General features: G+C 35.2%; 1 protein-coding gene across 4 annotated transcripts; it reads right to left on the bottom strand.

Moving 5' to 3' along the window:
• Window positions 1–1,546: 1,546 nt before the first annotated feature.
• LOC113281462 (probable sugar phosphate/phosphate translocator At1g06470) lies at window positions 1,547–9,883 on the bottom strand. Of its 4 annotated transcripts, none has more exons than XM_026530209.1 (13): window positions 9,646–9,883; window positions 8,700–9,294; window positions 8,430–8,599; window positions 7,682–7,767; window positions 7,463–7,512; window positions 6,979–7,046; window positions 5,403–5,503; window positions 5,167–5,179; window positions 4,760–4,944; window positions 4,462–4,548; window positions 2,846–2,940; window positions 2,351–2,505; window positions 1,547–2,040 (listed from the first exon to the last, which is right to left on the bottom strand). In XM_026530209.1, exons 2-12 carry the CDS (start codon window positions 9,227–9,229, stop codon window positions 2,385–2,387), a joined length of 1,506 nt encoding a protein of 501 aa, XP_026385994.1. In that variant the 5' UTR covers window positions 9,230–9,294; window positions 9,646–9,883; the 3' UTR covers window positions 1,547–2,040; window positions 2,351–2,384. The 4 variants fall into 4 exon arrangements, with proteins under 4 accessions (XP_026385994.1, XP_026385988.1, XP_026386003.1 ...); XM_026530203.1 differs by having other exon boundaries at window positions 8,700–9,382; XM_026530218.1 differs by having other exon boundaries at window positions 9,518–9,883.
• Window positions 9,884–10,869: the final 986 nt, after the last annotated feature.

Genomic DNA, 10,869 nt, shown 5'->3' on the forward strand with positions numbered 1-10,869 from the left:
AACTGTAATCCTTATTTACGGCTGGGAAAACAAGAACTCCCAACCATAATCCTTATTTACGGCTGGGGAAACAAGAACTCCCAGTCGTAAGCAGTTTTAGAAACGTGTTTTTCAGACCTAAAATTTTCGAAACTAACTGAATAATCCTTCAAACGCTTAAATAAAAAGTGGGTTTTTCAATTCATACCTTATTGCAGTCATATCAGGAGTCTCGGCGGCTGGTTCATCTCCTTCATTCACTTCTTCTTGATTTTCAGTTTCATTTCCACTTTCAGAACTAGATTTATCTGGTTCGGGAAGAGGTTGTTTCGACGATCCTGCCTTTTCCTTTGTCCTCACTATTGTTTTATACAATCAATTCAATTGAATCGACGATTAATCATCTCAAACGAAGAAGAGAAAAAGAAGAAGAAAAGAAAGAGAGGAAAAGAAGAAGAAAAAAATAAACCGACGTCAGCTTCTTTTATTTCTAATGATTTCAGTTTTATTTTATTTATTTTATTTTTTCTTTTAAGAGAAAAATAAATTTATTTATTAGAATTGTATATTTTATTTAATACGAAAGGAAGCGTATTTACACGTAACTGGTTGGGAGCCTAACAACAAGCTGAGCCACAACGCCTTTTTGAATTGCGAGACCAATGCGATGAAATAAAAATTAAATTTATTTATTAGACTAATTAGTTAATGGAAGGGTAACAAGATAATAAGTTAAAATAATTGAGGGTATTATTAAACTTTTACATAGATTAGGTCCCCCATATCCACATTTTGGTTTTATTTATCATTTAAACCCCCAAAAACCCAGCCCCTGCAGCCCCAATAATATACTCCCTCCGTTTCTGAAAGACCGTCCTCTATTCCATTTTGGTATGTTTCAAAAATGTGTCCAACTTCTGTTTATAGTCATACTTTTCCAATGAACTCTCTAACATACCCTTAAGTTTTTTATATTCATAATTTCTATTTTAATGAGACCCAATCTAGAATATTAATGAAATCTGTATAATTAAGGAAAAAAATATATCCTTTTGAAGACAATATATGTATGGTTCCAAATTAAATTCTTTAAGGTTATACTCCATAAGTATACAATCTTTATTGATACTGTTTCTATAAATCGATATGTTTTAGTTTACTTTTTCTTTCTTTTTTCTATTTACAATCCCAATACAATATTTGGTTGTTTTTACTACTAACATATTTATTGAAATAAATTAGGCAAGTAATTAAGGGTGAGAATGTAAACTACCATAGTCTCCTTAATGTCTTGACAAAGTCAAACCGGACTGTCTTTTGGAAACGGAGGGAGTAGTTCTTTTTAATTGTTGAAATTTTGGAACTTTAGTGAAAAATGGCGAATTCACAGTTTCAATAAGATTTTTAATACAACAAATTGTAAGCATTTGTACAGAAGTTTCCAGCGCACCGGGCACAAATCTAGCGGGACTAACAAAGTTGCGAACATTATTAGGAAAGCCAATCTAACATAACATGCAAAAGTTGGATGAAGTTTTGTATGTTCAAAGAACTCATCAATGTGTCATATGGCAGCGTTCAGAACCATAACTGAATAACACAAATTGGTACAATCTATTACAGCTTGCTGCTGTTACCTGTACATCATCTATGTTTCAATGAATTGAAGATATCATACTATAAAAAATGGAATACACATATTCTAAGTCAGTAAATTATTCAGAATATAGCTCATCGAAACCAAAATGTTATCAGTTTAATCTAGCCTTTGAAAATTGAAGGAGTTGTATAGCCTCCATCTCCCTTAGTTTAAAATCCCCCCGACATCCTACCTAAAATACAAATATCTTCATGGAGAAACTGTGGAATTATGTAAACCAATTTACAAGAACAAAAAGTGGCCTTCTACCAGATGATCGAGGATCTGGAATGCTAGGTTACTGGAGAGACTTGTGTCACAACCTTTACTCTTCCAAGAGATTAACAAAATATGAAAACATATCCTCTATTAAGAAATCCATGGCTATTAACAGCTGCAGTATCCTCGGCATACTTCTATATCTGAAATGAAAACTTTGATGTCAAACTCTAATAAGATTGTTGCTCAGCAAAGATGAGATCATGCCATATATGATAGAAGTTTTATCTTTTCAAAAGTCAGTCATTACTGTTTTACTTGGAATCACCAAGTCATGAGGGCTTTCATGAGCAAGACATGTAGTTTTTGTAAGTGGTAGCGAAAACTTACCTATCAAATATCATGACCATCATGATAGAAAGAAAAGGTTGGTAGATGAAAAGGACTTTATATGAGGCTGAAATTGACCATAATAGACTGCTTACTGGAGGAAATACCTAGCAGAAAACTCACCCTCATTTTCATGTCAAAAAGACAACTAAAATTCTCAAGTATCGACATCGTGATCCTCCATCTCCTCAAGGATAACATACTTCGCAGCTACATTTTTGGGTGATAACCCAGATTCATCAACTACACTAGTTTGGCGTTCTTGATGCTTTTGATATCTGCAAATGGATCATAAATAGGTAAAAATAGAAAACCAGTATACATAAAGTCATCTGTTATGGTACAAGGGAATGAACCCACTCTAGTGAGATTTAAGTCAAGTTCCACCCATCAGGTGAGCTGCGCTACATGAAGCTATGTAGTTATTTATGAACCATGATAATGAAATTCAGTGTTTATTTGAAGGAAAAAAAAACACAAAAGAATGCCACTAAATAATACATAAAAACTGTTGGTTATAAAAAACTGTTAGAAGCTTCATAGTCAACTATTTTGGGTTGCACAAAAAAGAATCTACGTAACATTTTCGCTGCATGAATATTAGGGTCAATTACTTACTTGTACCAGTTGAATAAACTGACACCAAAGATTATTATGAAGAGCCCAACTCCCTTCAACCAGGTAAATTTGTCATGGAAGTAAAACACCGCAACCTGAACATATATCACATAGAGAGGTCAAAGCTTTGTCTCTTCTTAGATAAATGCGTAGTTACGTAAAGATTTAGCAACAGCAACCATCAATAGAAAACTTCACAGGTTGTAGCTAGTAGCTACTAGTTACGCAAGAAAAGTATGTGAAAAGAATCATCATGACAGAATAGCTCTTCAAGAGGATGTGCAGGAACTCATTGCAAAATGATAAAAGTTGGACAGATCATTTAAGATAAAGGCTAAAAAGAAAGCGCATATTGTATACACTGTTTTAAGAGAGGTCAAAGCTTGGTCTCTTCTTAGATAAATGCATAGTCACGTAAAGATTTAGCAACAGCAACCATCGATAGAAAACTTCACAGGTTGTAGCTACTAGCTACGCAAGACAAGTATGTGAAAAGAATTATCATGACAGAATAGCTCTTCAAGAGGATATGCAGGAACTCATTGAAAAATGATAAAAGTTGGACAGATCATTTAAGATAAAGACTAAAAAGAAAGCGCATATTGTATAGAATGTCTTAAGAGAGCATTAATCAGAGTCGTGCAACTCCCCTTCTCCTAGCTTGAGTTAAGCTCTACCAAGATAGGGAAGACTCTGTATATCAATTCTTGCATTAACGATACTTATAGTCTAAGTAGAAGAATAAATCATTCTCGCACATAGGTCGTTCGCCACCCTATAGATAACTAGGCTAGGTCTTGCAACATGGGAAAATGCTGGAAGTTTCAAAAATAGCTACCATTTTTGCTACATTTTCATGTCCAGGGATTCGGCAAGAGTTTCTAGCACTAATTACAACTATATCATCATAATTTTGTCTACTTTTTGTTTCTTTTCTCACTGAAATAGATCTCTGGATTTTATATTTCTTGCTTGTTTTCCTCTGGCTCTGCTTTAGTTTCAAAAACAAGAATTCTAACTAGACCGAGTAATCAGACACTTCCAAAACCGACCCACTCACATTTATGTGGGACCTCCCAGTTCACCCCAAAAAGGTTAAAACTCCCCTAAATAGGCCTTAGTGTTTTGGGGGTGTTTGAGAGGTCTATCTAGAACCTTGCTGTATAAAAATGATACCAGAAAGCACTGCAAGGTATGCACGAGATTCCATACATGCAGTTTTGAATGGTGGGAATATTATAAATACCCTCCATTTTAGTTGACCTAGCACAAACACCCCCGAGGGGTAAAAACTTTTTTTTTTTTTTTGGAGTCAACTTATCAAAATTGCTTCCACTTTTGGAAACAACTTGTATTAAGTTGCGTCCACTTCTGGAACAACTTGTACTAGTTGCTTCCACTTTTTAAAGATAGAGGTATGTTACTAAGTTTAATAAAGGTATATATTTTAAAAGGTAGATTTTGAGGGGTATTTAAATAATCATCAATTTAACTCATCTTGTAACTCAAAACTGAAATATTCCAAGAAGGTCATATAATATGATAATAACTGCAAGGATATACAGCATATATAATATAGATCTAATAATAATAAATATATGAAAAAGTATGCATACCAAAATAGTGACAACTTCCTTGACGACTCCTGCAATTGTTACAGTTACCGCACTGGTTGCTGAGACAAGAATGTATTCTGTTAAAACCTACAAAAACGACGTCGAAGGACTTTTATATGAGATAAATGTGGGATAGAGAAAAAGAGGATTAGCAAAAATAAACAGAATATGATTCTCTTCTAATGGGTTGTGAGGAAGACCCGAGACATCTCTGGAGAACAATCACAACCATAATGTGATGTTGTTCACTGAAAAAAGATGTTGTTCACTGAAAAAAAACAGTAAAACGAGTATTCACCATAAAGAAGGCTAGCGTTCCGCCAAGAAACATCAACAATGCACTTCGAAAGACATGCCATGAACTATCAAAGTAAATATTCTTTCTGAATTCATCCCATGGATCCATAGCAAGAGAGAGTATAGCAGTTGCCACAGCCATAACTGGAGTAACATAGCTCATCAGAGTAAGTGGGTTCTTTAGACCTGGAAAATCCAAGTACGAGCAACTCAGAAACTTTCTAAAGGATACCATCCTTCGACATAACCAGGACTAGCAAGGCTCCATTTTCTAAAAAAAGTTACATACAAGTTTTAACCAGAGAATATTCATGTACATGCCGGTCGAGGCATTATTTAACTTTGACTGTTTCCTAACTACAAATGGAAATATATTGGAATAGGAATACCAAAAACTAAATTGCTTACCATAAGTTTCTTTCTTCATTTCAGTTTAGGAATGGTGAACAAAAAAAAAAGAAAAGGAAATGTCAGAAGCTGGACCCAGGATAGGACAGACAAGCAAAGAAATATAGAACATCACACTAATAAATGGAATATTTCGGAAGCATAAGTGAGCAGTCAAAAATTTTGAAATTAAAAGCATGAAAGTGATTAAAAGGATGAAAGTGAAATATGTAAGGTAAAACAGAAGGAAGTCACACCTGCAAAAGAATCTGAGTCATGGACCAGCGAAACCCAGACATGACAGCAGCAAGCATAACAAATACGAATCCCCAAAATTGAAACTCTGTTTCCTTTGCAACTGCAGGCAGATAATGTTCAGTAACACACCATAGGATTGGTGAGATTAAAATGCTTGAGAAGTGCAAAAGACTTAATGTCAGACCAAATACTATAAGGACTATCACCCAGTTAAGGTTGAAAAATAGGTCTCACAAAGAAGTTCGATTCTACTAGAGGCCTAAACTAGAAGAGTCAGTCATTCTAGATGATAAAAAACAGTGAAATACACAGAACACTTAAAGGACATATAAGCAAAACTTGTGTAGATGCCTCTGTAGTGGGCGCGGTGAAGTCATTGGATGGTGATATCCACGACCTTAGGTTGAAACACGCCTAAACCATAATTTACCGACCAAGATAAAGAACTTACTATAGATATGTTGATGGACAATAAAAAAAAACTCCAGGTAACTATTAATGGGGTGACTGTGACAATGGGACTGTAGCATTGCGCTCAGGGACGGAGCTAAGTGTAGCTTAGGTGGCCCCTGCCTCCCCTGTTTTTAGTTAATTCCTTAAAAATCCTTTGAAGTTCTTAATATTAAGAAGAAAAAATTTCTTAATAAGCCCCCTGAATATATTTTTTCTAGATTAGCCCTCCTTGTAGAAGGTTTCTGGCTTCATCCCTGACTGCACTATAGACATTTTGTCATACATTGCATCACCAACAAAATACAAAAGATCAGCGTTAAGCTGTGTTTTTTAAGGATTTCAAAATTCCCGAGCTTCACATTATATCTAATATCATTTGTATGACTCAAAAGGTTCACCTATGAGAGTTGACTCAATCTTTTCCACAGGAAAAAGTGAACTATGTTCCCTAGAAAAAAATGATTTCTATAAAGATCTTCAGCTACCACTAAGATAAATTTCGACCTTTGTGTTATGGAACAGCTTGACCATTGAAATATCACTTATGGCTCTTGATCGAAGCGGCGAAGCCTATCACCCCATGAACATGCAAATATAAATCATTTAAAAAATAAAAAGTTACAGTGACTTCTTTACTGTTGTCTGCTCATGCAAATTTTCTCAGGTAAGGAGTTATCTTAGACATTCCATTGAAGTTAAAGGTTTATCATACATATTTGAATCTGCTGAATGAATCGTGAAGTCTCTCTCTTGATGGACTAGCAAAGGGAAAATCATTCATAACAAGTAAGTTACTGTGACTTTTGTTACCATTCAGGCAATTTTTGCACTCTTAGGTAAGACGGTACACGTTTGACAGTAGTTAAAATGTTTATCCTATCCATTGAATCTGCAGATGCATAATAAGTTATCATTGATCAAATTAAGCTTCTAGGGTGTTTACTCGGTGTATTTATGCATGAACATGTAGGTTTTTTTAGTGTATACAAGCATTAGAACTTTTTCCAATATGTATTGTTCACGTATATATTGCTTTTAGATACTGGTTGTATCCACTAATATATTCACATAATTAGCTTTCAACTATTTCAGATCTAAAATACACCTCATGAAGCTTCATACCTGTTAACAAAATTCCAACAGAGATGACTGATATGATGCCAAGAAGTTTAACACTTGGAGACTCCAACCTATCAAAAAACCATAGAGATTGAAGATTAAAAACGCTAACTGCAGAAGTAATATAAGGAGTCCAGCACATGTTTTGACCCTATGCTACTCTACTGACACAACAGAGAAAACTTCGAGCTTTTTCTAGTAGTTTTTCTTCTTTAGAAAATACAAGACCTTCATGTTGCTTCCTAACTGGACTTCGAACCTGAGATTCTGAGTGAAACTACAGGTTTTCGTATTAGGATAGTAATAATCAGGGATTACATACCATGATAACTATAATGGTCTTAACAGCCATTCAGTTACTAGTACGACAAGCAGAGATAAAACTTTACTATGTCATCATGCCGGGACACGAGGATGGATATTCTATTATCTTAAAGAGACTGCTTGAATCATGAAGGATACAAATGCAAAGGAACAGGTAACTCACTTGAATGCAAAAGCAAATAGAAGTAGAAATATAGGAGATGCTGATTTACACTGCAAAAAGAGATAAGTTCACAACAAAGATTACTTGGTGAAAAATAAGGAGCAAAACATATTGTCCTTGCCCATTATTGATTTGAGAAGATACATCGCAGAAGAATCTTGATTCAAAATATATAACGAATCCAAAACAAACAAGTTGGGAGAAAGAGAAGAAACCAACCATGGTGGCAAATGTGATAGAGATGAACACAAGAGAGGCATTGCTCAGGTTTATGTCCAGTGCAGTTCCAAGAGCCGTGGGAACAACTGTTAAAGGGAAAGTCCATCTGTAGCATTAGCTGTTAGAGAAGTTAATAAAAATAAAACCGCTGTGTTGATTTAAATGGCCAATAAAAAAATGACAAGAAAGAAATATCAGCCGCGGAAAACGGGGCTCATATAGATTACATCCAAATTAAATTAGATCTCATGACTGAGAATAACAGATGTTATCCAAGGATCTATAGAAAATAAAAACAAATGTATCCAGAGACATATCTTATAAGTTTCACATAAAAATACAATATTACACTAATCTCTGCCCTGATCAATTTGTTTTCTTGTTGTACATCTTGCTAGCTAACTTATATACGATATTACTACTCCATTTAAATGCTCAAGAATCAAGCTACTGGAGGAAGATGTTGTCAAAATACTATACACTACTCCATTTGATGGTTCAAGTTCATTACTGCTTTCAGTTTCAGTTTCATGGTGAAACAAAAGAAAACTTGAATTGCCCAAAGGAAGCGTATTCAGAGACAAAGGAAGCGTATTCAGAGACATGATTATAGTTAGAAAAAACAAAACTAAAAAGAAGGACAGAAAGAAGGTAAGGTGGGTTTGATTGGTGAAATCACTGAAATCTACAAAAAAAAAATGAACTTCCAGATATAAATGGAGGAAGATATGAAGATGATGGATGTTACCTCTCATGAAGTAATCCTTCCATGACATTGTTACTGTGGGTTGAAATCTGTTAGACCAAAACCATGTAATAAAATTCGATAGAACAGCTTGCATCCCAAAGTGGATAGTATTCATCAACATGGGAGCCGGGAATTTACCCAACTTTTCTCCTAATAATGTTTTGTTATAACTACATAAACAATGCACAAAAAATTTGTTAGTTGAGCAGACAAGAATAGTAAAGTTAACTGACAAAATGATGTGTGTTTGCTGAATAAACGAGCACTCACATTGTCAAACATGTACTGAAAGTGTACCATACGAGTATGAAAAACAATGTCTTGAGCACAATGGCCATATCAAGAGAATTCTGTGTATCCAGTGTCGTTTTATGGCTTCCTCTTGAACTGGAGTCATGGGCATCAAAATCTGAAACAGGCAATTCTCGAATAGACTCATTTTCAATGTCAAATGGCACATAGTTCAGTCCATTTGTATTTTCATCCACATGATTATGAGTCCTAACCATGGGCATGGTGTGATTCCCATTCAGGTGCATGTTTCTCGGATTAGACAGTCGGTCCTTGCTCAATAATTTGCTCTCTTGTCCTTCAGTTTGAAGAAACGGCAACTCAAAATCAGAGTCTTCTACAGTTTCATCAGCATGCTCCAAAGGACGATCGAAATGAATGACGCCGTCCTCGTCAAACCAGCGTGAGAAAGATGGTTCCCTTCGAAGAACCGGTCTGTCACTTTCTTTCTGAATATCTTGAAGCTCAATTGCATCATCCTTTTCCACCTCCAAATTACTGTCTACCATCTCCTGTCTTACTCTAACTAAGAGCCATATTAACTCATCAATCCAAAAGAAATAAACAATTCCACCTTCAAATCATCAAAAAAAACAAAAACGTAATTCAATAATCCCTGAGGCCACAAATAAAAGAAAATCCAAAGGAAAACACTCGGATTCCTGCAAATACCAAAATCTCAAAATAAATAAATAATAATAGTAATCAAATCAAATCAGCCATCATAACAAACAGAGCTAAGAAACTATCGTGTTCAGATCTTGTCATTACAATCAATTTCAGAACTCATAAATTACCAATCTAGAATTTCCAATCCAGCTAAAAGTCTTTACATCTCAATATTTTCAATATAGACGGGATGCATTATTATCTACCTCTACCTTTTCGTTCAATGAAAAAATGCAAATAAAAAGAGACGTCTGACCTGAAATGGCAATAGGTGGTTCAAGAATCTTGATCAGGTGAGGGAAGAGATCCTTTAAAATAAGATCTCGAAAATGTAAGGGCAGAGAGAAAGATAAAGAGACCTGATCTGATCTGATTGCGGAGGCGTTCGTGTGTCGTAGTTTTATGTTTGTTAGCCTGTCCGGGATTAACTGATGATGATAGATTTTTGGATGTTCGATTTTTACTTATTTGGTTTTTGGGTGGAGAAAACGTACAGTCGAATTTTAGTAGTCAATAATATCACGCCAAAACCAGTGTACGGCTCCTTATTACCCTTTTTCATATTTTTTTTCATATTTTTTTTCATAGCCAATGGCAAATCTAATGGGCAAATGAGCAGATTTGTCCATCTCTACCCCACAATGTGACCGCCAAACCAAGAAAATGAATGGACAATCGGAAAACATTTATTGGGTCCAAGGTAGGGGTGTCAACGGGTCCGGGTCCTCCCGGGTATCACTAGATCCGGATCCGGATCCTACTTATAAAGGTCGGGTCCGGTTCCTAACGGTTTTGGGTCCGGTTCCTAAATTTGTGGACCCAGAACCGGACCCGTTTAAATATCCGGGTACCTGTCGGTTCCGGGTACCCATTGGGTCTAAAGAAAACTATTTAAAAAATCTCAAAAACTTAATATATTTCTCTTTTTAGTTTGGGTTTAAGTAATTTTTATAAAAAAATATTATTATTTCTTATGAATGTACTAAATAAAGATTAAATGTAAGAGAAAAAATTTAAATGAGTAAAATATCAAAGCTAAAACTAGAAAAAATACTTATAATTTTGCTAAAAACATGAATAAAAGAATGAATAAACGGGTACCCGATACCCGCGGATACCCAATGGGTATTACCCGTTTGGACCCGTTTAAATTCGGGTTCAATCGGGTAATTACCCGCCGGGTCCTAAGTAGCTAATGGGTCCAACTTTAGGACCCGGAACCGGACCCTAATATACCGGGTCTGGTTCCGGATCCGGGTAATGGGTACCCATTGACAGCCCTAGTCCAAGGACATAGCTTAGTGGTATTCCATCAAGAGAAAAAAAAAGGTTTAGTCCAAAACCGCATCAAGAACTACAGATTAGTCCATCTTGAATTAACTAGGTACAATTTAGTCCAAAAATTATTTAAAATAAAGAAAATACATATATAATCTTTCTAATTTACAATTTAGTCCAAATATTTACAATTTAGTCCAAA

The sequence above is a fragment of the Papaver somniferum genome, chromosome 1, assembly GCF_003573695.1.
Source record: "Papaver somniferum cultivar HN1 chromosome 1, ASM357369v1, whole genome shotgun sequence".
NCBI lineage: Eukaryota > Viridiplantae > Streptophyta > Magnoliopsida > Ranunculales > Papaveraceae > Papaver > Papaver somniferum.

What these genes read in the sequence shown, in the direction of transcription:
- LOC113281462 (XM_026530209.1), bottom strand. Translation starts at nt 9,229, where the DNA reads ATGGTAGACAGTAATTTGGAGGTGGAAAAGGATGATGCAATTGAGCTT. An exon ending in GAACGCTAGCCTTCTTTATG is followed by an intron (nt 4,549 to 4,759) that starts GTGAATACTCGT and finishes TCGTTTTTGTAG; the next exon opens with GTTTTAACAGAATACATTCT. An exon ending in AGTTTATTCAACTGGTACAA is followed by an intron (nt 2,506 to 2,845) that starts GTAAGTAATTGA and finishes ATCCATTTGCAG; the next exon opens with ATATCAAAAGCATCAAGAAC.